The sequence below is a fragment of the Carettochelys insculpta genome, chromosome 1 (assembly GCF_033958435.1).
Source record: "Carettochelys insculpta isolate YL-2023 chromosome 1, ASM3395843v1, whole genome shotgun sequence".
Taxonomy (NCBI): domain Eukaryota; kingdom Metazoa; phylum Chordata; order Testudines; family Carettochelyidae; genus Carettochelys; species Carettochelys insculpta.
This window is the reverse complement of record NC_134137.1, coordinates 331,787,651-331,815,088: the sequence shown is the minus strand read 5'-3', so window position 1 is coordinate 331,815,088 and position 27,438 is coordinate 331,787,651. Positions and strand designations below refer to the sequence as shown.

At 43.1% G+C, this 27,438-nt stretch overlaps 1 protein-coding gene across 5 annotated transcripts in view; it reads right to left on the bottom strand.

The window, feature by feature from the left end:
- The window catches only part of MET (MET proto-oncogene, receptor tyrosine kinase), a 167,676-nt gene that overhangs the window by 79,226 nt on the left and 61,012 nt on the right, over positions 1-27,438 (bottom strand). For all 5 annotated transcript variants that reach the window (XM_075014845.1, XM_075014873.1, XM_075014865.1 and 2 more), the window contains one exon: positions 5,660-5,851. In XM_075014845.1, coding sequence (XP_074870946.1) covers positions 5,660-5,851 — 192 coding nt within the window. The remainder of the gene's footprint in view (positions 1-5,659; positions 5,852-27,438) is intronic.

Here is a 27,438-nt window from a genome sequence, read left to right as displayed (position 1 = left end):
ACTGGCGGGGACCGGATCGCGCACATGGCCAGGAGCGCGCAAGGGAGCGGCGCGCGCCGGCGCATGCGCGGTCCGGCAGAAACTGCTTGGAAGATCCGATCTGCGGCGCCGGGCAAGCCCGACACCTATTGTGCAGCACCCACGGGGACACTCGAAGAAGAAGAACCATTACTACTACTGTATAATAATTCTGGACATAAAATCAGCATGTTACAGACTACATTTTTATTGCAGAGGTGCTCAGTTGCCTGGAGAGCAGAGGGAAAGTGGATGGAAGCAAAATGGAGAGAAGAGTGGACACATACAAAGGTAGGCCGGAGGTTTATTCTCTCTCTCTTTTTTCACTCGCTCCTGAATTACTCTAATATTTGTCCAAGGTAGAAGAGTTTCTACAGGAGAAAGTGAGGAAGACCACTTCCCCTGAATGTTATCACAGCCCGGTTAAGACGCTCACCAGAGAGGTGGGAGGTCCCTGGTCAGAGGGTTTCTCCCCATCAGACAGAGGAAAGAATTGAACCTGGGATCTCTGGCATCCAAGGTAAGGGCTTTAATCATAGCAATGAAAGTTTCAGGTTGGCATTGCCTCTTCCTTGATTTTGAATGAGGCCCTGAGCAAACCTACCATGTAAGGCCCCTGCAGACAACACAGGGAGGTGAACACCTATCTCCTGGTGGTTTATGGATTGCACTGTCTCAGGAAGGAGACTGGTGTTGGGATGCCTACTGTGAGGCAGCAGTGCACATACCCAGGCCTGCAGTTGGTGGGGAGGGCGGGGAAGCAGTTGCCCCTGTGTGTGGCATTTCAAAGGGGCCGGGAGCTCCAGCCGCTGCAGCAACAGTGGTGGCTGGTCTCCAGGCCCCTTTGAAACGCTGTGTAGCACTATGCCACTGCTCAACAACAGGTGGTGGGGCCCCAGAGGTAACTTCCCTGAACCCCACCCCTTCCATCTTTGGATCCACCCCTTCTGGCGACAGGGAGCAGAGTTCCCCTCCCACCTTAGCCCTGGACCTGACGCAGCTGTCAGTGCCACTGCACATACCCAGAGGAAAAAACTTATGAAACTTTACTGTGAAAATTTTAGTCAATGTATACCCTGTAAAGTTAGGCAGTAGCCTAGTGGGCTGAAGGTGTATAAGTCCCTTTGTGGCTTAGGGCCTAATTTCAATGATCCACATTTGCTTTATGCCTTTAATAACAATCTAGAAAAATTACTTTGGATGAAATATTTTCAATGTATGGCATGTGTTTGTGTGAACCTAAAGGGTAGAATTGATAGACCCTGATCCTGCAGCAGACTGCCCACTGAAGTTAAAGTGGCTCTGCTTGACCACAGTCAACTTCAGGATCAGGTCCTACTAAGCAAAACTCATTTCTTAACCACAAACAGATTTTGCACGCATAAATTCAATAATTTACACACAAAAACGCTAGTGCATTAAATGAGTACCTTTGACTTGTGAGTGCAAATATGAATGTGCACAGGGCAAGTTAAGGCCCCTTGCAAATTTGACCCATAAGATAGATATGGTAAATAAAATGGTAAAGCCATTAGCTTTTTTGCTATAGAATTTGTATTCAATATTTGGGAGGTTGAGCAGCAGCACACTGAATTGTTTCTCTGTGAGGTTATCGTGATTTTTAGCAATTATATCCCAGCAACACTAAAATGAGTGGCCTATTCGCTGCAATTTATTTCTATTCATTGCAGACACCAGGCAGATTACCATAGAAACTCCACTGCAATTCTGCATTAGTTGAAAATTTGTTAATGAACACATTTGGACATATCACCCAGACAACTATTAGTGGGGTGCAAAAAAAAAGATTTAATTTGTGTGTATATTGCATTTTGGAAAATGCTGTAAGTCTTGTATCCTGGAGACATAGTACCTTTTTTCAAGGCAAGAAATATTGTTTAGTTACACAGATGTGCTGTTACCAGTCATTAAAGGCTGTCTGAGTGTTCACTCTGCTGTTGGATATACTAGAGCCTAAGGCTGTTTGGATAAAGAAAGGCTTAGAGTGTTATTACAGTATGATTTTCGTGATAACCTCCCTCTGTAACTCAAGCCAATCTAATTCAATGATGTGAATATTTCTGTTAACGGCAATATGCAGCTCACACAATAGCTCTTCTTTTCATCTCTGGATGGCCCTAGAATAATAATTGTAGACTGGAAGTATTTTAATTGTTATATTTTATTGTTCTGGGAGATGGACAAAATCCTGAATATAAAGTCTGGTTCAAGACATGAATGCATAATAAAAATGTAATAGATGAAAGTATCCCTTTGTACCTTCCTCCAGTGATCTCCAAGGGCTTTAACCAAAGCCCACTGAAGTCCCACAGTGAACCTTACAGAGAGAACAGGAAGCATTACTGCCCATGCTTAATGATGGGAAAATGAGGCAGAGAGGTGAAGGTACTTGCTCAGGATTACATGGTGAGACAGTGCTTACACTGAGAGCTAGAATTTGGGTCCTATGACTTGTAGGACATTGCTTAAACCACTAGAAACCCCATATGAAAACAATCTCCATCCTTAAGGCAGTGAGTTTATCCTGTGACTTTTAGTAAAAATTACAGTGTAATCCCTTTAGCTGCGTCTACACTAGAGAGTTTTGTTGACAGAAGCACCCTTCTGTCGACATAACTCAGGGAGCATCCACCTACTTAAAGCATTCTGTCTGCAGATTCTCGACAGAACTCTGCATTTGCCTCAACAGTATTATTCCTCAAAAATCTGAGACATAACAATCTGTCAACAGAGTGCTGTCGACAGAAGTGCAGTGTAGACACTTCTGTCAACAGAGAGGGCTTCTGGTTGCCAGGCAGCCCTATTTGCAGAGCTGGCATTCCGCTTTCTAAAACAAGAAGTCCTGTGGCACCTTATAGACTAACAGGTATTCTGAAGAATGAACTTTCATGGGCAAAGACCCGCTTCATCAGATGCACGAGTCAGTGCAATCTGGCAGTTCTTTGTCGACAGACCAAGTTGTGTGTAGATGCAATCTGTTGACAGAGGTTCTGTCGAGATTACCCTGTTGAAGTAACTTCTGTTGACAGATGCTTCTAGTGCAAACATAGCCTTAATATTTTGATAAATTCCATCTGAGATTCACACTGATTCTTTTTTAAAACATCCCATGTGTCCTTTCCGGTAGGTTATTTCATGGACCTCCCCATCCTGTCCTTACTGGATGACAACAAAGGCAACTTCATCTCTCTGTAGTGGTATCAGGGGCACCATCTCGTCATTTCCCCATGGAGCCGAGAGGGGTAAGAAGTAGCAGCGGCAGCGTTGACCTCGGCAGCAGACACTGGTAGAGAGGTGGAACTCCTTCAGCCCATGAAGTGGCAGGAGAGCAAGTCTGACACATCCCTGGATGCCCCGTGCCAATCTGTTAACATGATATATGTGGCTGGACTCTGAAATTGTTTTTCCTCAACAAGTATCTTTGACTGAATGCTTCTCATTCTCAACAAGGAGAAGTGTAGCGTAGAGTCCTGCACTTGGGACGGAAGAATCCCAAGCACTGTGAGAGGTTGGAGACTGACTGGCTAAGTAGCAGTACAGTGGAAAGGGACCTAGGGATTTATAGTGGATGAAAGGCTGGATAGGAGTAAGCAGTGCACCCTTGTAGCCAGAAGGCCAATGGCATATTAGGGTGCATTAGGAGGAGCATTTCGAGCAGCTCTAGAGAGGTTGTTCTTCCCCTCTATTTGGCACTGGTGAGGCCACATCTGGAGTACTGTGTCCAGTTTTGGGTCCCCCAGTACAGAAAGGATGTGGATGTGCTGGAGCAGGTTCAGTGGAGGGCAGCAAAAATGATTAAGGGTCTGGAGCACATGATATATGGGGAGAGGTTGAGGGATTTGGGCTTATTTAGTTTGCATAAGAGAAACTGAGGGGTCATTTAATGGCAGCCTTCAACTTCCTGAAGGGGGGCTCTAAAAAGGCTGGAGAAAAACTGTTCTCAGTGGTGACAGAGAGCTGAACAAGAAGCAGTGGTCTGAAGTTACAGAACAAGAGGTGTAGGTTGGATATTAGGAAAAACGACTTCACCAGGAAGGTGGTGAAGCACTGGAATGCGTTACCTAGAGAGGTGGTGGGATCTCCATCCCTAGAGATTAAGTCCTGGCTTGACATTAGTCATGGCTGGGATGACTTAGTTGGGGTTGATCCTGCTTGGGGCAGGGGGCTGGACTCGATGACTTCTTGAGGTCCCTTCTACCTCTGTGATTCTATGATTCCCAATATGGGGACTATCTGGGATGGATCAGATGGGAAGGAAAAATGGTTCAAGATTAGCTTTCCCTTCCTCTGATCAGCTTCCACTGAAGGATGGTAAAAAGACAACTGCAGAACTATTAGCTTTGATGACTCAGTTCAGTCCCCAGACAGCCTATAGAACTAATTTGACCAGTGGGGCCAAAGTCCATCAACAACAGATGAACCATCCTGGAGGACTAAACACACTAACAGGGTTTAAAAAGTCTCAGAGGGGTAGCCACGTTAGTCTGTAGCTTCACAAAACAAAGCAAGCAGTCCTGTAGCACCTTAAAGATTAACAATTTTATTTCTGAGGTAATTAGCTTTTGTGGGTAAGACCTTTCTCAGATTTCTGCAGCAGAAATGAGAAAGGAGAGAAATATAAGACAGGGGAGTGTGGGGGGAGGAAGAAAAAGACAGAAAGAAAATAAAACAGGGAGGAGTAGGAGTTACTTATCATTAAGAGGACTTCTGGGAAAAGTAAATGAAATGAAATGGGATATCTTCCATTCCTGCAAATATCAAAGGTGGGTAAATTGTCCTACTCCCTGCTTTATATTTCACTGATTTCTCATTTCTACTACAGAAGTCTGAAGAAGTGGGTCTTGCCCACAAAAGCTCATTACCTAATACATAAAATTGTTAGTCTTTTGGGTTTGAAAGTTATTTGCTCTGGGTTGTAGAGAGTGAGGATAATCGGAGGAAGACACAGGCAGACAAGAAACATGCAAGGGGCGTCTGAATTTGCTAAGCCTGCCAGGTTGTCAGTTGCAAGTACTTTAGGTAACAAAGACATTATCTGGGCTTTTTCTTGCTTTAACCTTCTTTTTTCCTCAAACACTTTGTTTCAGCTGTTAAGTAAGAATATTTTTTAAGAAAGCTATTAATACTATAATTCTGATCCCAGATCCCAGAAGGGAAGAAACTCATATGCCCAGTCAGTCTTGCAGTGTTAAATGATTAATAGAGGTGGAGCAGCCTGACCCTGGTGCCTGTCTAAAAGCAGGAGAACTGTGATATTCCCAACAGAAATAGGTAAGAGTAAGAGGCCTGACCTCTGAGAGCGTGTGCTCAGTGAGACCAGAAAGGGGGCAGACTAAACTTACTACCATGGTTAGAGCACTAAGACTAAGATTCAGACATCCCATGTGTCTTGTGACAAACTCAAAGCCAATATACTTCAGGTGCTGTATTAGGTATTCTGTTTCCTTACCGATTCTCCAATTTATGGCTTTCCTGATTCTCCACTAGCCCATTAATCCGTGGCTGTATTTTCCCACTCTTTCCCCAGCTCCACTTATCTATAGCAGCTTCTTATACTTCTAATTTATCTGGCTTACTCTTTGCACTCATATTGAAGTGTTCTGATATTAGTTACATTTACCTGAATGAAGCGGCCCTCAGATGTTACCAGATTAGCAACAGTAAGATTCCCTCTGGTGAAGACAGATATTGAAGTTAGTAGGACACTGTCAAATTGCCCCATAAACAGGTCAACCCGTTGCAAAGGAGTCGTAACCTCTAGACGATATTCATCATCTTGCGCTCCACAGTACGAGGCATTTCTTGAAAATGTCTGTCAGAAAATAAAGTAGATGTGAATAGTGTTTCTTCAGCAGGGCACATACAGGAAAAATGCTTTGTCAGATAAAAAGTCATTTGGCGAGTGGACATAAATGCATTTGCTCAGAAAGACTTAGAGGACTGTAATTGTTTCACCAGTTATCACATTCTACGGGGAAGATAACGATTTCTTAACATTACGAGAATATTTCCCATTTGTTTTAATATGTTTTGTCTGAGCAGGTGCCCAGAAGATAATGATGGGTTTTCCATTGAACAAGTAGATATATGTGAGCATTTAGATTAATATATAGTATAGAGCAGTAGACATAACATATTTTACAGTGCTTTTCATGTGAAGGTCTCAAAAATGCTTTAAACTTAGAGGTGCCTAAAATATACTGTAGTATCTTTTGCAAAAATATACAGGAAAAATGAGGAAGGGAATATTCGAAGCATTTTTAAATTTTCAACACCCTGTCCCGATTTCCCCTTCCCTCTCTGCCTTTTTTATTCTTCTCCTTTTGCCAGCGACAGAAAACAAAAAGGGCTGGGGAGGGAAGGTTTCAAGGGGAAGAGAAGCAGCGATGGAGATAAAATAGAAAAAAAAAAAAACCCTGTGTCCTGATTTTGATTAAAAATGCAACCAGATCAATATAATTACTCAGGCTGAAATTATTTGATCCTTTATTGCTCATACATTATTCTTTTTAATCTTTTTCATTTTATCATTATTATTATAATAAATGCTGAATTTGTAGACTTTTAAAAAAAATTCTTTTGATTACCAGAAAATAGGTGGATTTTTCTTTTCATTGGAAACATTTCTTGAGCAATTTACTTTAACCTTCAGAAAAGAAGATAACTATGCTGACAATTCAATAGTAATCTATTAGCTGATAATTCCATTAATATTGATGCTTCATCTTCTGTTTTGGTGAAATAATAAAGAGGGATTCCTTAAAAGATCCATAATGGCTTTAAAATTGGAAATTGGCTATTTTATTACTGGAAGTTCAATGACTACACATACAAATATGTATCTATATATCTATATAGGTATATCTTTGAATCTAGTATTGCACTTGCATGGTTTTCTTTCAATTTTTTGTAGATTGATTTTTTTTAACAAGCAATTTTTTGTGGGAAATATTTAAGTTTGACCCATAACTTTCTGACTCCAATGCAGGTATTTCCATTTACATCAGTGAAGTCTGGAACAGGCCCTTGGAATGAAAATCAGAATACACTTTGACTACAACATATTTATTCTAATTCTCCTGCTGCAGATGATGTGCCTTATGTTACTTATGAACAGAATATTAGAAAAGAGTAAGGCACATAAATGAAATATTTCCTTGAAGCCTTGTCAGTCGGACAGTGCTGGATAAATGGCCAAAGGCACTAACGGCCCTTTTCCAACCTACTCAAAGTTTTATTAATTGTAGAATTTATGAAGAGAGCCCCACTGGCAGCAGTAGAATGTTAAAACCAGTGCTTTTTTTTTCTGGTGTTGACAGTACCCCATGCTGGACCTTGGCAGCCCCAGCCACGGGTTACCTGGTCAGTTGGTGACAGACTCCACCAGCCACACAGCAGGGAGCTAGCTGGGGCACAGAGCTCTCCCAACATCTCCAGCCCTGGGGACCAAGCCCCACCAGCAGTTCCATGCCTAGGGAGTCAGCTGGGACAGGGAACACTGGGAGCCCCAGGACTGAGAACTGGCTGGGGTGCAGAGCCCTGCTGGCAGCTCCAGACCTGGGGACCCATCCAGGGGAACCTCAGAAGCTCCAGGGCTTGGAGCCCTGTTGGCAGCTACAGCCTAGGAACCCTGGCTGAGTACCGGCTCTATTTTTTTTTAAATACAAAAAAAGCACTGTTTAAAACTCTTTTGACGCTCAAGTCAATAATTCTAGCACAAGCAGTGCCAGTCTCCCTCTGCTGCCCAATCCACCTTGTTTTACATGCTGAAGAATGCCTCTTTCTGACTTAATTAGAGCTTTCCAGGCAATCAATAGGACTGGATGTCAGGGCTTTTTGGGTAGGGCCCTTTGCAAGCTAGAGCCTCACTGGCCCCTTTTTTCCAGTCATTCGGGTGACCTAGCTCTGAACACTGCCTGGGAACATGCAGTCCCAGGTTTAAGCCTGCTGATTACTCCCACCTGGTCAAGCATTGATTTCAGTGGGAATGTTTGTATGTTTAAGGTGCTTTACTGGATCGGTTTTGTTGCTGATTGTTATTGTAATGTGCACGCTTGTCCACTGAAACTGATTTAAGACAATAAGCTGATTCCATATAGACCACCAAATACTCATCAAAGGATAATGACTTAAGGTAACTACTCCCACTTTCACCTCCTCTAATCCTTGTGTTTGAGTAACACTTTGCAAATTTAGCCTCTCTTTTTGCCTGTCCTCAAAAGCAGCGTTATTTTGCAGTTCTAGTCTGGCCAGTCGAAATGTGTCTGCAAGACATCTGCACAAAGAGACTCACAAATTGTTCCAGTGATGTTCCCACAACTCTTGTACTTTTGGGGAAGTGCTCCCAGCTATATCCCTTCTGAACATCACGTATCTATCCCACCTTCCATTCCCTTGGTATAATCCCCATCACATACTGAGAGAGAAACTTTGGACTCCTCCACATTTGTGATGCTGACTCCCTTTGAAGATTTCACTTTTGGGGCACAAAATGTACATCAAAATCTCATTTTCTGCAATTTGAACACACTGCCAACTCTCATTAAACATTTCCCAATCCACTATTAACGGCAAATGGCCTACATTTTCCATCCTGCTCCTAACAGATTACCCTTTCCTGAGTCCTCCTAAAGACAGACATGACCAAAGCAACTCTCCTGCCAGAGATCCCTGGTTTTGAATGTTTCCCAAGGACATGCTGAACACAAGGCCTTTCTGCAAATTGTGGCTCTCCAAGGGCTAAACATAAATCTGCTCTTTGAATGAAGCAGAGAGGCAAAAGGGCCAGACCAAAAACTATAACAAGGATGGGAAGTTGTAAGGGTTTTGACCCACTTTTCTTAGCTCTTGCTACTTAAGCTAAAGTAAATAAATCACTGTTTGATCTAACACGAACTACTACTGGGAAAAGGTGGTACTGTTGGTTTAACCTTTTGACCCCGTAAAGACCGAATCCCTTCCTGACACAAATTCTCTGCCAAGTACTCCATGTTTACACAGAAAATAACTAATCTCCAGGTTACACATTTACGTTATGATGACAAAGTCTATTGACAAACCACACAAATATTGAAATAACTGGGGATCCATCCTGATGATATGTGGTTGGGTTCAGTTGCATTCCTTCTCATGCATGACTAAGTGTGCAAGTGGTGTACATGACTCAGAAAGAAAAATATGATGGAGGTGTGGCACTCAAATGTGATGAGGTGGGTTAGGCAAGTGTTGTACTCTGCCCATATCCAGTACAGACATGAGATAATACTCCTATTTGCATAAATGGGAAATTGTAACTGCTTGGAAATTGCCCTGGATCCTGTCTGCAAACTACACATTGCCAGTTGTTGGAAATAAGTCTCTTAGCTAGGCTAGCAAGAATTACCACTGCCTGAAGACTGATGCCTGTGCATTCAATTTAGCGGACACAAAATTAAATTTTTTTGACACAAAGTTGCACATTTGAAACCAAACATCCATGGGGAAAGTCTCAGAATATTTGCCACCCTACCTCTTCCACTTGACTCCTCTAACTCACCCCTTTTACAAAGCTAAACGTATCAGATTCAAAATATCCAGTATAAACCAGACTTGGGGAAATAAAGGCTTTAGCTTAGTCTTTCTCACAGCTGCACTTCCTGCAATCTGTAATCATTAATGATCACTTTAGGCCTCTGCAGTACAAAATCATGCTCCCAAGCAAAGTGAATTTCTTAGTCAGAAAAAGCCATAATATTTAACGAATGAATGAATTAGAAATTATTTTCATGGCAGCATGTTTCATGAATCAAGTGAGTGGTGAATGTGCAAAAAAGCACATTTACTTTGCAATACAAAAAATAAACTCAAAAATTTGCAGTTGGCAGTACTAAGAGATGTGGAGAATCTGAAACAGGTGCAAGATGAGCATAGGGTTGGGCAGGGATGGATGACCTTTTTCACCAAGTAAATCAGGAAGAAAAAGGGTACCTAGGCATCTCCACAGAGTAGAATGTGAATCAGAAAGCTGAAGCTCTCTTTGAAGTAATAGCGAATTTGAGGTATGAGTAGTGGATCTTTAGGCTTTTACGTTGATAGAAAGAAACATTAACATTTTTGAAAACGGGCAAAACCCCTAATTAAATATGGCAGACAAAACAACATTATATTTCTATGTATTTAACTAAAATAAGTTAAAATTATGAAGCTAATCTGTTATGTGGAATAGTTGTGCAGGAAAAGTGTGCAGCCTGAATTCAGCTTCATCAAGCATAAACAGTAGTTTAGTCTTTGAAGATCTAAACAATGGTTAATTCTTTTTAAGACCCTAGTTCAGGTAAAGAGATTTTTTTATGTTCCACTAAATTATGTTTCATTCAGTGTTCCAATTAAGCACATGCTCAAATGCTTTCTTGATTAGACATGGACTTAAACGTGCTCGTCAGACAGGGACTGCATTTTTGTTCTCTGTTTGCACAATTCCTAGTACAATGGGTTCCTGGTCCATGACTGAGCCTCTTAGGCACTATGGCAGTGATTCTCAGCCATCTGGGGGCCCCTATACAGCTTTCTGGTATAATATGGGCCACATCTATACAATATATATACACTGCCTATAGGGCAGTGTGGATATCACATAGGCTGCAGCTGTGTGCTGACTGGGCTGCAAGTTGTCCACAGGCTGCAGATGGAGAACCACTGCATTACATAATACAGATAAACCAATCAATCAAGTACTTAAGCACTTTGCTGAACAGACACCGATATTTTTAACAAAGAAAGGCAAAGAAATACTAGCAATGTACATCAACACAAGTACTATCCCACAACAACCTCTCCAAATGTTCTCATCCACACAGAGTGGGAGGAACTACCAGCCCACAGCAAGTTTGGAAGTTTGTCCATGATGGGATAAATATTCAAAATATAAATTTGGTGTGAAGTGCACAGAATAGAGAGTTTGATAGTTTTTGATATTGGAGGGACTTCCTAATCCATTTGGAAGGGAGGCGGCCAAGGTCTATGTCAAAAAAAAAACCTCTCCAAAGCAATGTTTTGTCTCTATGGTTCCAGGGACCAAGGAATTGGAATTAATCACAAACAGTACTGTCTTACCTTAAAACACAATTTTTAAGAGTGTCTGCCCTCATGGAATACAATTTAGAGAAAGTAGTGGTCTTAGAATTATCAACAATCTCAAGAGACAGAGCACCTAAAGAGGAAATGGGGCAACTCTGGTGATTCCCCCCATAAGAGTTTTGCATATGTTTAATAAAATATTGATACTTTGCTCCCTGATAGTGCCTTCCATCTAAGATTTCAAGACAGTTTACACACATTTAATTAGGTTAGTTTCACAACCCTCTAGTGAGGTAGCTGAGTATTATTATCTCTGTGTTTCAAGATGAAAATGAAACACAAAGGATGAAATCACATTTCTGTGGACTTCAGAGTCCAGGATTTCAGTGCTTACATCACTTGCCCAATGCCACACTGGAAGTCTGTTGGAAGGCTGTGGACAGAACCCATATCTACCGTTTACCAGTCCTGTGCAAAACCCAAAATCCACTACAATGTTCCAAAAATAACTGGACTTGCAGGCCTTCCTTTTGGGAGGAGTTTTCCTTGAAATTTCACATAACTCATAAATCTGTTTCTGTCACCTACCAACCTGTTTCATTTTGGGTACTAGTAGAGACTACTAATCAGTTCTTATAATTTTAACTCTGCAACCAAATGAGAAGAGAGGGAAAAAACTACGTCAAACTTTCCTGTTTCTGACACAATTACAAACCCTATTTGCTTCATCCTTCTTTGGCCTATTTCTTTAAAAAAGGATTATCTCCTTTGGCATGTCTCAAGTGGTTTCATGGCATCACTGGACTAAATTAATAAAATAAAAAGGAAAATATAAAGCAAACATGTTAACAGATTTCCTCTTTCTTCCCTCAGAGGCAGAAGGGTAAATTTTTATGCATGATTAAGTAGTACAGAATGTGAAATTGGACAAAATGTTATTTAAAATCCTGAAGATTTCCTATCTCTGAGGCTATATAAACTGGTAATTACGGTCTGAATTCCTTTCAAGTTACTCACAAGACTAAACCACATGATTTGCTTTTGAAGAAAGCAGATCAGAAGAAATCTCTATAGAACAAACTTCTGCAATAAGGTAGGACAAGCTCATAAGATAAAAGTACTGTTAGTAAATGAAAAATGTGAATTCTGCACAACAGAGGCGATTACAGTGTCCTCATCTAGAATAAAAACAAAAAGGCAGTCCAGTAGCACTTTAAAGACTAACAAAAATGTATTTGCCGGTGAGCTTTCGTGGGATAGACCCACTTCTTCAGACCAGGATCTCCATTCCAAACAGCTGAATGTAGTGCCTTACATGTTGAATAGTAACAGAGAGATAGCTGTGTTAGTCTATATTCTATCAAAACAAAAAAGCAGTCCAGCAGCACTTTAAAGACTAACAAAATAATTTATTAGGTGGTGAGCTTTCGTGGGACAGACCTGATAGTCTGAAGAAGTGGGTCTGTCCCACAAAAACTCACCACCTAATAAATTATGTCATTAGTCTTTAAAGTGCAACTGGTCTGCCTTTTTATTTTGACAGAATATAGACTAACACGATTATCTCTCTGTTACTACTCATCTATAATGTATGCAAACTCTCACTCAGGACCACATCCAGGCTATGTCTACACTATGAGAGAGTATCAATTGTAAGGCATTTAGCCCAATTTTAACAAGTTACTGTCTTCTCTGTAAACGCCATTAGCTCGATTTATGGTGCATTAAAATCGACACAATATCATAAAATTGTAGTAACCTGACAGGTACAGCATTCAGTTTGAATTTAAAATTCCGAAAGAAGGGTAGTGAGGAAGTGCCATGTCTTTAAATTGAATTCATTAGTCTCCAGAAATGTTCCGTATGTGCCCCACAGTTCTCTGCTCTGCCCTCTTCCATCTTAGGCATGCAGGAATCAGGCAACAGGAAGACTGTTCCAATTCGGCACTGGAAGCCTGTGTCTGTTGAGTCTTGCTTGTATGAGAGGCTGAAAAATCTTCTTTCTTTCTTTGCTAGTAGCACAGCTGTGGGGTCTGTGGTTCTGTGTCTACCTCTGCTGTCTTTTTTTCTGTGCTGCCTCGAGGCAGCCACTGCCCCCCTGCACCATGTGGGAGCTAGGCTGAGGGTGGGGTCATGATTGTATGATAGGATGAGAAACTTCTTTTCAGACGCTTACATTTTGTCCTGCCCCCCACATCCCCTCCCTACCATTCCCAGAGGTGCCACGCAGTCTGGAACTTTCTCGTGCCCAGCTGCATCATGTGGATTGACCCCGAACCAATAAAAGGACATGTTGAGCATGCTGACAGACAGCTTGCATGCAGTGAGGGACCCAGAGCCACCTGGGGGAAGTCTCCGTCTGTGGCTAATGATATGCAGGGGAGGTGGGGCTGGCACCTATTCAGGGGCCTTGCAGCTGCCCAGGGTAAGTCTCTCTCCTCAGCTAAGATATTTGGGGCTGGCAGCCACCTGGGCAAAGTCTCCAGTGACTGTGATATTCAGGGGTCTTGCAGCCACCTGGGGGAAGTCTCACTTGGTGGCTAAAGATATTTGGGGGCTGGCTTAAGAGCATCAAGCACCCAGAGGCAGAGGCTGGGACCAGACTTGCCCTACAGTGGCTCATTGTTAAAGGATTAAAACTGTACTCACTCCAATGTGGCAGCCATTTCTCAGGCTCCCTCTCTGTAATATCCCCCGGTTCCCCATCACCCATAGGCACAAGAAATACTATCGGAAGCTGATTGAGCAGACATTCAGTGTAATGCCCGTGTGCACGTAGATGTGCACTTCTAGAGTATGGACTGGGTACAATGGTACAAATTATGGCTCTGAGGAACTTGTTTGCCAGGCAGTATAAATACAGAACCAAGACTTTCCTCTGGGCCCACTGGGCATAAGAGCAGGTGGTAGATCCTTCAACAAGGCTTCATGGGCTCCCAGCAGCTTTAAGAAGAGAAGTGGCAGGCACCATAGGACATTGATTGCTGTAGCTTGGGAGTCCCGTGGAGTACCTGGAGGCCTTTTTGGTCAACAGAAGAAAAACCTTTGTCACTAGAGTGACTGTCCTTTGAGACCAAAATTTTGTATGGGCCTGGTCCAAAGGCCATTGAAGGCAATGTAATAGTGCTGCAATTATCACACTTCTCCAAGTAAGGCTTTCATTTTCAGTGTAGCACCCATGTCTACTCACATATACATTTCAAGTGCAAATTCTTATTCTGAGGATCTCCTTTGCTAGGAGGTCTAAACCCAGATCCAAGCTTGGGCCTGCTAGTAATACAGGCAGGTGGTGGGTCCTGCCACGGGGTGTCGGCCAGCATGCTGGGCCCCCATGTAGCCCTGATGGACATCCTTCACCTTCACCTGGACTTCCTCCAAGCTGCAGCAGGGGGTGGCCTCATTCTGCCAGGGTGGTGGCCATCCGGTGTAGGCTTGGGCATTACGGCACTTCACCTTGGGGTCTTAGAGTACATCCTCCTTGCTTCATAGGTCCATGAGGGTCTGCATCTGTGGCCCAGTCCGGGAGGGACCCGTGTCTTGGTGCCTCAGGCAGGCTCCTGGGACTGCTCTAAATTATTACTTGAGGGCCCAGGGTGTCTTGGGCTCCCTCCTGGTGTGCCATGTAGAACGCTGGCTGGAAAGGAGTGCGTGTGAGAGTGTTTGCACAGCAGCATGTAGCTCTGCCGTTTTGCACACACTCAGAAATTTGTCACTAGAGTGGCTGGCCTTTGAGACAAAATTCTTGATTTGAGGATCTTCTTTGCTAGGTCTAAATTCAGGTCCAAAGCTCCAAAGATCAAGTATGTTTGCATCCCATTTTGAAAACCTGTCAGTTGGGAAACCCAAACTCTTTTTTCCAGTGCTTTTTTCCTAGAAAAAATTGTGGTGGAACTCAAGCCCGCCCTGCCCCCCAAGGCTCAACCCCACCTCTGGCAGCTTAAGCCCCCCACATGGGGCCCAAGCTACCTCCTGGAAGATTAACTGACCCTTGGGCAGTGCCCACACTTCCCCATCCAGTGGCTTAACCACCCCATGTCAGCTTAACCCACCCCAGCAAGGACTGAGCCAGCCCCCTGGACAGCTTAACTGCCCCTTTCAGTGGGGCCCTCCCCATTCCTCAGAACCCGGTACCTCCAGCCCCCTCCTCAATGAATGTCCTCCTGGTTCCCCAGAACTTGGTATCTCCAGCCCCCACCAACTGAAAGTGATCCCCATTCCCCAGAGCCAGATACCCGCAGCCTCCAGCCCCCCGAATGCCCTCCCCATTTCCACCCCAGAGCCAGACTCCTCCAGCACCCCTCCCCCCACATGCCCTCCTCATTCCCCAGACCTGGGTACTTCCCCACTCCCCCCAAGTGAATGCCAGGGATTTAGCTCCCTGCTGCTGCAGGGGCCGTGCCAATTACAGCCACACCAGGGCCACGCAAGTGCTGTACCACACTGGGCTGGGCCACTGGGGCTGCTCCAGAACCACGCCGGGCCACAGGCGCCAGGGCAGCAGCAACCACACATTTCCTGGCATGGAGCTCTTGGCTGTCAGTGGGAGCCGCACATGCAGCTTGTCGGGGGTGGCGGGGGGGCACATTCAGAAATGGTGGTGCTGGAACAATGTTCCGCAACATTCCAGCAGAAAAAAAGCTCTGCTTTTTTCTAACCTTTCTTAAGTGCTTTACTACCCCTCCACTCAGTTATAAAAAGCACATCTCTTATACAGGCAACCCAGTTCCCACCTGGAAAAGGGGATATTTGGTTAACACAGCAGGGGAATGAGGGAAATGAAATGTGCGAAGATGTTATCAGATACCCACAGCCATTTGCAGGTCATTTTTTCCCCGTGCTGCACCCGTGAAAATACCCAGAATGTTACAGGACTCAGGGTATTGTGGGTCTCACAATACACTGCTGCAACAGTCAATTTTTGCGACTTGTGTGTGGCAGCAATAAGTTGATTTTGTGGTGAGCATGTGGGAAGGTGAGGATGCTCCAAATCAAATTTATAAAACCCAGCATCAGTAAATCGATTTTAATAAAGTCGATTTTAGCTTGTAGTGTAGATGCAGCCCCAGATTCAACACCCAGTCCAATGGGAAATGAAATGAGATTTTCCTGTCCGTGCCATGTAAGAGCTGCAAAGCCCAGTTGCTGGCGTAGCCTCTCAGGAGAATCTCTGCTGACAGGAAAAATCCATGAAACACAGGGCTTCCTGATCCCACTCCAGAGCTATCCCCTCCATATCAGCCACAGAAAGGACTCATACTGACCCATCATCTGTGCCATACCGGGGGTACATGCTCTGTGCAGACACACCTCCTCCTCCATCCAATAGCGTAACCCGTCTGATGGTGCTATAAAACAACGTCAAGGCTGGAGCTTCTCCTCAGTAAAACGCTGCACAACAATTTATGCACATTCCCAGAACCAGCTGATGTGTCCCCAAAAGCAGCTGCTGCATGTAAATATGCAAGAAATGCCATACAAACAATACTCTGATTTTTCTTGTTTTTCACAGATCCACACAGTAAGGGCTCGTGAAAAGAGAAGAAAATTAACTTGTTGGTGTTTGAGTGGTGGCTGGTGCTCACCTCATGTCCATAGCCTCCCATCTGACCTTCTCGACAAAACACTCTAAATAAAGGCACTGACTTCCCCTCACCCCTCTATTTTTGGGCAACTGGGGGTGGGGTTTAAATATCAGGGAGGGCAGGCACCACCTTCCTTACGTATCCCAGCTTGATAGGGCAAGTTTCATTTGCAGCAGAGGCTCCCTAGAAATCTGTCCAGTATAGGCTGTCCTGCGACACAGTGAATTAATGTATCACCAAATAATGCTGCCTGGTTAGCGGGTAACACTGGATAGTTGCTCATTCCAATGGTAAAGTAGCAGTTGTTGTGCCTTGTGTCATGTACCCTCCGCCAGGCAGCCTTTTTGCAACTAGGTACTAATAGCCAGAATTGCTGGAACAATTTGTATAATGGGGATGCTAAGAGCCCTTGAACAAAATGGTAAACATGCTAGGTGATGAAAGCCACTTCAAGCTGGGGTGCTGCTGCACCTCGAGCATCCTTACTTCTACCACTGATCCTTGTGGCTGTAATCAAGGGCCCAATTGTTCTGCAGACCCTTGCATGTATCCTTGTCGGGCATGAATTCCACACAGGAACAGTTTAGTTACTGCTTATTGGGATTACAGAAAGAACTATTTTCAAAACAGAGATCCAGCCACATGGAATATTTCCTTTGGCTTGCACAATGCAGCACTGGGTGTCACATTTCTTGGTCAGGGCTGTGCAGAGGGTTTTGGAGACTTAGGTCACAATATGAAACTGAGGTCCCCCATCCAGAAAAATACCACGGAGGTGAATTTAAGAAGATGGAAAAAAGGGGAGTCAAAGAGGGCCCAGGTCTGTGAAGTTGCTGCTGTTCCCATGGGGATGGGTGGGGTTCCCCCCTGCATGTGGCTAAGGGCATACTTGTCCCTGAGCTCTGGCACATTGCTGGTGGGACCTGTATCTCACACCTTTGCTTCTGCCTGTGGGATCCTAGTCTGGCATGTTGATTCCAGCAATGGCTATGATGGGATCAGGGCCCTGCTAGGGCTCCTGCATCACTCCATGCAATATAGATGGCTGGCACTAAACCAGAGCTGTACTGTAGCCTACTATGCCAGACTGAAAGTCTCACTCACTCAAGTGCACCACTCACTCAAATTTGGTTCCTCTATAATTTTAGGGACTGTGAAGTGAGGGGTTAAGGTGGGCAAACTGCCCCTTTTGCCTCCTAGCCCCAGTTCCTCTTCTTGTGATAAATGAGGTGGTGAGACAAAGAAAAATACACAGGATGAGACAGATTTTGTTCTCATAAACCTGGTCAAATCTAGGGGGGTAAATTTGTCCCTGGTATGAGCAGATGTATTTTCCACTACCTTTGGACAAGTGAAATATGATTTGCTACGTACTGATAAAAGGCGCTTTTATGACCGAGGAACTATGGGGTTGATAAAGCACTCATTTAAGTCAATGGAAATTTTTCAGTGTATTGCACTGGACCTCTACGTCCTTTTCATATATCGAGTTTCTAACAAATTTCACCTAAAGCACAAGAATTTTTATGTAAAATGTAAAAAGCTGCAATTTATTTAAAGCAGAATATTGTGTACTCCTTCCCCCTCTTTTCATTCTTGAAAATGACTCAAAATGTTTTTGATGAACCTTTCAAGGGAGAAATACACTTCCTTTCAGAGATCAAGCCCCTCATGTTTTAGATGCCAAGGTAAAGCTCCGAGAAAGCTATAAACAACAGAAAGCAATCCTTTTACAATGGAAATGTTGAGGCAATCCTAAATATAGGTGATGCTACATGCATTGCCAATTATTATAAAGACATATGCAAAAAGTCACTTGGAAATAGCACTTTGTAGCAAAACAAACATACAAACAAGTTTGGAAGGATATGCTACATTTAAACACACACACATATTACACTTTAAAAACCTAATCCCGAACCCACTGAAGTCAATAGAGAGATTATTTAAAGTAATCAGACCCAAATAAATGGTACGCCTTTGAAAAAAGTCATTGGTGTATGTTTCAGATAGCATCATTTCAATCAACTATTAATATTTGCGGGGTTGGTCTATTTCACTGCTGAATTATAGAAAAAACAACAAGCAGTCCTGTAGCACCTTAAAGACTAAAAATATATAGGTAATATATAGGTAATGAGCTTTCATGGGTAAGACCTACTTAGTCTGAGGAAGTGGATCTTACCCACGAAAACTTATAACTTAATCTGACTAATCTGAGGAAATGGGTTTTACCCACAAATCTAATAAATTTGTTACTCTTTAAGGTGCTACAGGACTACTTGTTATTTGTGAGGCTACAGTCTAACACAGCTATCCCGCTGAGAAAAAAATGGTGAGACCAGTTACGTTACTTAAGGTAACAAGGTAGGAAAAAAAAATACATAATTAGTTAATACACATTAAAAAAATTGCACATTCTATTGTCAAGATCATTCAAGGAGTTGTGTTTGTCATTGACCACTGTTGCATTAGTTTTTGTAATCTAGTTAGTACATTAGCATTAAGTAAAAACAACAAGAAGTCCTGTGGCACCTTATAGATTAACAGATATCTTCGTCAGATGCAATGTAGTGGAATGTAGTCTGTGACCTCTGGAATCTCCAAAGCATTGCATCTGACAAAGCGGGTCTTTGCCCACGAAAGCTTATGCTCCAAAATATCTGTTAGTCTATAAGGTGACACAGGACTTTTCATTGTTTTTGCGGTTACAGACTAACACAAGTACCCCTCCGATACTTAGCATTAAGTAACTACTATTGATTCAGTCAAATATAATTGACCTTTACAATCTTTTAATGTTGTCCATTTCTTTGATACTTATTTTATGACATTTTGCTCAGTACAGAAATTATCTTTTTGAAGGTGGTGGTTCATTATTCAGTTTAATGAATTAAAAATAAGACAGAGACTATGTTGATAGAATGTTTCAGACTCATTGAGCCAAGTACAGACTTGGTGTTAGCAAGTGTACCTCTCATGGGACTTCCTAGACACACTCATTTGTGACTTATGGCTTGTTTGTTAAAATTATTCCAGAAAAAGATTGGGTATATATTTACAATGGAATAGCAATAGTGGAATAACTCCAGATGTACAGAGTACCTTTAATAGTGATGTAAGAGAGACTGGTGGAATAATTTATACCTGTTTCTGTTTGGTGATTGTGCAAAAGCAGAATAACATGCACACAAAAGAGCAGAACACACCATATATTGCATCCTCTTGTTGGATGCTTTTTTGGGGTCTACTCTCTTCTTCTCTTTCCTCAGTACGTATCTTGCTCTGACCAGTTATTCTGCTCATGTGCTGCAAACCAAACTGCATTGCTTTTCCACTTGCAGTTGTCTTCTATTCTATTTATGTCACTGTTTAAGTCATCAATAAATTTTGCCCATTGCTTAAAGTAAAGGTATTAATAAAGTACAGGATCTAATTTTGCTTTTACTGAATCGGGTGTAAATCAGGAGTCAAGGAGTTACAATGATGTCAAACCCCATGTGAGAACAGAATCAGCCACAAAGGGTACATTGCACAATTGTCTACTTCTGTGATAAGCCAATGTATTTACCGTGAAAGTGCTCAAGGCAGACAGGATTAAGGAACTGAGGTTTCTTGAAAGTCTCCTGAGGCTGGAGCCCAACTTCCTATTGCTGCTCTAGGGCTGAACCTGGAGTGGATCTGACCAGAAGCCAAAAGGGAATTCTGAGAAGAGCTGAAGCAGGATAGGTATTGAATGAGAAGAAGTGCCATATATACATCTCTGCAGGAATCTGATTCTCAGTTTAGACATGACGAAAAAAGGGACCTGGGAGTGAAGGGTTATAAAACCAATCAACAGAAGAGTAAGAACATGGAATAACCTTCCTTTAGGAATCATAGGAGCAAACACCAGATAGTTTTAAGACAGAACTGGACAACGATGTGTACAATTACATGATGGGGTTGTTTGTGATGGGAAGGTGTTAGGCTCACTTCCATCATTTAGGTTTTTAAAATCTAAAGCTGAGGATCTGTGCTGGCCACCTGGACTCAGCAAGGGATTTTCCCATCCCCCTGCGTGTTCTGGGTGGGGTTTTAAAATCATTTTCCTCTATAGCAGGAGTCTTCAACCTGCACCTTCGGAGCCACATGCAGCTTTTAAGGACTTCTTTGTGGCACTCAAAATTATAATTTCAAAGTTAAAAAAAAAACCTGCCTGAAAATTTTCAATAAATAGTGAATGTCTAAAAGCCCAACAGTGAAAAACTATCTAAACAGCAAACAATGGCTACGTCTACACGTGAAGCCTACATCGAAGTAGCCTATTTCGATGTGGCGACATCGAAATAGGCGCTGTGAGGGAACGTCTACACGCCACAATAGCACACATCGAAATAAGGGTGCCAGGCACAGCTGCAGACAGGGTCACAGGGCGGACTCAACAGCCAGCCGCTCCCTTAAAGGGCCCCTCCCAGACACACTTGCACTAAACAGCACAAGATACACAGAGCCGACGAGTTGCAGACCCTGTGCATGCAGCATGAATCCCCCGCTGCAGCAGCAGCAGCCAGAAGCCCTGGGCTAAGGGCTGCTGCCCACAGTGACCATAGAGCCCTGCAGGGGCTGGAGAGACAGCGTCTCTCAACCCCCCAGCTGATGGCTGCCATGGAGGACCCCACAATTTCGACGTTGCAGGACGCGGATCGTCTACACGGTCCCTACCTCGACGTTGAACGTCGAAGTAGGGCGCTATTCCGATACCCTCATGAGGTTAGCGACTTCGACGTCTTGCCGCCTAACGTCGAAGTTAGTGCCGCTACTTCGAAGTAGCGTGCACGTGTAGACACAGCTAATATGTTATCTTGAAAATTTGGATAACTCACCCTTTAATATGTGCAGTGCATTGTGGCATATGATACTGTATCTGTGTTTTGATTATGTTGGTAATAAAGTCTTAACGTACATTTTAAGAAACAAAATTGAAATTAAACTTGAAGTTAAAATTAGCATAATTCATATGGGTTTCGGAGCAAAAGTCAGGAAGACAGTAGTGCAAACACACACTTGTAAAGTCCGAGGAAACAGAATATATAAAAAGTTTGTGAAGGTCCTGCATTAAACATGTATCACATTACAAATCACTGCGTATGTGCTGTTCTTAAAACAGGGGTTACAAAAAGTATGGTTCAACGTTATTTATTAAGGAGTGTCTCATATTCACATGCACTGCGGCTCTTGAATTATTGAGTTTTCACCAAATTTGAAAAACAATTACTCTTCTTGCTATTTAAGTTGCTGACCCTGGGTCTATAGTATCAGCAGAGATAGTGTGAGTGGCTGGAGAGGCAGGGTGGATGACTTTTCAGGTGGCTGGCTCTCACATGTTCAAGATCTAACTAATCACCATATATGGGGTTGGGAAGGAATTTTCCCCTAGGTCTGATTGGCAGTGATCTTGGAAGGTTTTCATCTTCCTTTGCATGTGCATGTGCTGGTCACCTGCCAGGATTATCTGTATAGTTTTTATTTAATCATTTTTCTGCCAGCACAGGGTCCTTAGTCCACCCTGATCACTCCTATTCTCTTCCTGGTGTACGTTAATAGCCTAGTTTCCTGGGGCCTATACTATTTGGGTTTAATTTTAGTTGTTAGGTTTCGTGAGTGGGTGCGGGGTGGTTTCAGTGACATACAGGTCAGACTACATAATCGGGTGGCCCCTTCTGGACTTAAACCCTGTGACTCAGCACTCAGGATATGTCTACACTGCAGAGTTTTTCACAAATTACCTCAAAATTCTAACATATAAATAAGTTATTTCTGAAAAGAGTGTTCGCACTGCAAGAGTATTTCAAAACTGAGTGTTCACAGTAGTGTGCCCGATTCTGAAAAATGAGCAAAGATGGGATGCCTCCCTGGAGGGCAATTAAGTCATACTTACTTCTGCTTAGTATACACGGAATCCATTTTGAAATTGAAAGGGGGGCGGTGAAAGTCATTTGTTTTTGTGGAATTACCATTTCAAGTTAAATGCCCTGTTATTCTCTAATAAGGGGCTTTGCAGTGCGGATGCAAGGTCCCCCACCGCCTCCAGAAAATAGGTGTTTTTCCACAAAAAAACCTCCAGAGTAGACACACCCTCAGTAAGGTACTTGTGCATATTCAGAAGATGTTGTGCATTATTGTGTTTGTTCACTTTGCTTCACATAGGTGATACAACACAAGTGGGTTTTAAGAGGGATAGCACTGAGAAGAAGGAGGTGACTTTATAAACAGATCTTGGGAGAGTGTCCCAGGGACAGGAGATGAGATAGAAGGAGAGCCAAAGGCAGCAGTGGGACTCCCTTTATGGAGTAGTGGGGAGACTGGCTAGGGCTTGAACCTGATAGGAAAAATCCTCTCTTTTAGTTAATTAATGTTCATGTGCTTAGACGCATTTGAAGGGATTTTACAAATCTGAGAAATAAAATACATTTGATTTTTCGATCCACTGATCAACATCTAAAACCTATTAATTGAGTATTAACAGAGAGAAAGCCGTGCTAGTCTATATACTATCAAAACAAAAAAGCAGTCCAGTAGCACTTTAAAGACTAACAGAATAATTTATTAGGTGATGAGCTTTCATGGGACAAACCCACTTCTTCATAGCCAGACCAGAACAAACTCTATATTTAAGGTGCAGAGAACCAATAACAGTAATCAAGGTGGACAAATCAGAAAAATATTATCAAGGTGAGCAAATCAGACAGCAGAGGGGCAGAAGGGGGTGGTGGGGGAGTCAAGAATTAAGCTGCGCATTTCAGAGTGTGTAGTACACTCTCTTGCCACACTAGTGACCAACTGAGCAAGGATTTGATTAAAAAGTCTGGAGGTGAATGTTATTAGTGGCTCTCCTGATAAAGCAGCGTCTTTGCAGGAGCCGACAGAAGAACACACGTCAGTTTCACAGAATAACTTGACTTTCAGAAAGAAAATTATATAAAATTAAATTTAAAAAAATTCCTGAGCACCCTGAAACCAAGCAGAGAGCTCAGGGTTAGGAAAATCCACCATGATTTTCTTTGCAGAGCTTACTCCCTCCCGACCAGTGACACACGGGGCAGCCCCAAACTCCATGAATCCCAGGGATGAGCAGGAGGACATCCTGCTCCACAGCTGGGACTCCAGAAGTCACCTCCTGCTTCCTGGCAGTGTGGGCCCAATGGAATGATAGGGATGCTATACGCCCTTCCTTCCCTGCATCTCTTTAATGGCATCAATGGATAATACCCTCTCAGACCGCATTATCCTTCTGCCAAGGGCTAAGTATGTTTTTCTAGAGGACAATGCACACTTCCGAGCATCCTATCACAGCCAGTTTACACATACAACAGATGACACATCGAGAATCCTCTACAGATGCAGTAAAGGCAGGCGGGAATGCTGCAGCATACGTCAGGTTCTATGCAGAGACTAAAGCTACATCTACACTACAATATAAATCCAATTTCCTTAAACTAGATTTTATAATGCTGGGTTTTATAAATTCGAATTTGAGTAGTTGCACCTCCCCACAAAGTTGATTTAGTGCTGCCACAGTGAATTGCCAACCATTGACTGTTGCACCAGTGCAGTTCCCTCAGCCCCGTAGCATTCTGGGTTTTTTTGCTGGTGCAGTATGGAAAAAAATGCCCCACAATTGGTTGTGTGTATGTGAAGTCATCTACTCACACTGTATTGCCCTCATTCCTCTCCCAGGGAAAGCAAATGGACATTTTTTCAGAAGGAAAGAGGGAAGAGTACGGAATCTCAGGTGAAAGAAAACCAAATAGGCTGGCTTCAGAAAGTGACTGAATTATGCAAAGTGGTTGCTCAGCTTTCTCCCCCCCACTTGAAAGAACATCTTAAAGTTCAACTTTTGTCTGATCAGCCAACTAGCACGCCAGGCAGGGGACTGTCATACCCACATGCCAGAATCACTCTTTGGCCTGGGATCACCCAGATGACCGTGCCATCTCAACAGGTCCCTCAGCGACTTCTCCCCCCTTGAAAGCACAGTGTGTATGGTATGACACATCTTGCAAACAATAATGGAAACAAGTCAGTTGACTGAAAACAAGAAGTGGTTTCTTGAAATGGAGCCACATTTCCAAAGCTTGCTTTAGTACAACGGACCGGGGTGGAAGGTGAGGGACCAGCTGACATGGTCCTTTCAGAGGACAGGTTCCTTCAGGGGCTTTCTCCGGTGCGGGTGAGAGCCTGAATATCATTGACTATGGGAGGGGGGCAGCCCCCCACATACATTGATGGGTGAGGGGTGTAGCTGAGGGACCAGTTGACATGGTCCCTTCAGGGTCTTTCTCCGGCAGAGGAGCCAGCACCAAACATCAGTGAGTGCGGAGGCCAACCCCCCACATTGATGGGGGGAGGGTGTAGTTGAGGGACCAGCTGAGATGGTCATTTTAGAGACTTCCCCCTGCTGACAACTATCCCCCAGAAATCTTTGCCAGAGGACAGAGACTTGCCCCCCTGGTGACAGTCAGCCCCCAAAAATCTATGCTGGGGGAGGCGGGGGAGACTTCCTCCTGGCAACAGCCAACCCCCGAAAATCTTTCCCACCTTTGGAGGCTCCACTGCATGCAAGTGAGGACATGGTGCTGTCTGTCAGCACGGTCTCCACTGCACCACAGGCACGTGTTTTTATTGGGTTGGGGACTAGTCACATGATGTGGTTGGGTGGGGGATTGACCCCAACTGCATGGCAGCTGTGGGGGAGGGGCAGGGCTGCCCCTGCACAAATGTGAACCGCAGAAAAGAAGCTCCTCAGCCTCTCATACAAGCACGTCCCTCACAGCCTAGCCACCACACGGTGTGGTGGTGCAGGAGCTGGTGTCAGCGCTGAAAAAGAAGTTTTGGCCTCTCCTGCTATATCCTGTGGAGAGAAGGAGCCACCATCGCATGCTGGGGCTATCTTTTTCATGGGTAGGTGTAATAGCTGCACTGATAATAAAGAAATGAATTCAAAATGGGCTCAGGTGCCCACTTCAATTTCCCGTGCTTCATGGTGGTGAATTTGTATTTGTGGGCTTCCTGTTACCCACTTCCTGCACACCTAAAGAGCAGTGCAGATGAAAGCGGCCACAGCGGACAACCGCGGAGTATTGTGAGATACATGCAGGACACCCCTGGAGGCCAATAAAGTCAATTTAAAGAAATGGCATTTCCACACTAGCATTAATTCTATATTTTAAATTTGAACTTGACACTATGTCGAGTCACATGGTTGGTGTAATAATACTGACCTTAGCGCTCCCTAAAACTGACCTAATGGTATTTACTGTGAAGATAGTGACAATGTAAAATCAAGCTAACTGCCTTAAAATCGACTTTATGATGTAGCGTAGACATAGGCGTAGTGGGTACAATCAGGTCCCGAACTTTTACAGTTTTTAGCTTGGCTTACAATGGCATAACAACTGGAAGGAACATTGCTTGCCCAAAGTACCTTTTAACATCACAGGCAAGTACGTCAGATGACATTTTTATGTTTTAACAGACAGCATTTCCAAAAGCATCAAATACTGAAAAAAAATCGGACAGATTCTAGTGCCTGATTCTTAGAAGAAATATATCAGCCCATACTGTATCCTACCTTATACTAGAAAACCCATTTCTTTTACTGTGCAACATTGTTTAAATGAGCCGATCCAGCCCTTATAATCACAGAGATGCAGGACTATTTTTAATCCTGATGAAAATTCGTAATCCAAATGGTGTAGGAGATTACAGGGCTCTAAAAGAGTTATTTTTCTCTGTTTATTTTATTAAATATTACTAGACATACCCTGAAGACGACAGATCAGTAAGAGCCTTTGTGGTTTCTTGATGGAAGATTGCAATTATTTTCTTCCATTATATGTATAAATATGACCCAGTTCAATTCATCTATCACATGTTTGTAACAGTAATAAAGAAACATAACTTCATGTTTATTTTACCGTCTTTTTCACTTCGTTTTCATTTCTCTTGTCTTCAAAATTATTTTTATCTCTCTGTGCTCTTCCTTTGATAGGAATGATGGCCAGTTTGCCTGGCCACCCTGTAACATGGAACAAGCTACAGTTTCTCTGTTTGGTTGCAACATGCTTTGGATCAAAGACACTCTATGGAGTAAATTTGGACATGAAAACTCACAGGAAAAACAAAATACAAGGAATCCCTGTCCCACAGGAAATCTAAAGCTGAATTCTGCTTGTAGTTCCAAAGGCACACCTCCCAGTGAAGTTCATGGGAACTGGAGCCAAATTTGACTCACAGTTGTTTACTGCATTAAAAAAAAAAAGTGGAAAAATTCTAAATAAAAGAATTCTAAGCATATTGCTCAATAAAAATATTAAAATGTATACTGCACCTGTAATTACTGAGACCAAACCATGCCTCTCTCACTCTCCTAAGGGATCCTACTGAAGTCAGAACTTAGATGGGCATCTAGGGACCATATTCACAAGCAAGGAAAGGCAAGTAGGATTTGGCTCTTGATCTGAATCCTCACCTATTTTAGTAGTTAAACATGACTAATTTTGAACCAGTGACTAAGGCTCAAACCACTAAAGCTAACATTCAGTTTCCCTAATGTGTGTGGGTGAGGAGATGCCAGAGCAATGATTCGAAAACCTCCAGGAGATATTTGCAAACATCTCACATTACTCTTTTTGCCTTGTCTTAGGCACTATAAAATCCTAAATTTTACTCCACTTTTTTAATTCTGATTCAAAACTCCTGTTCCTATTGAAGTCAATGT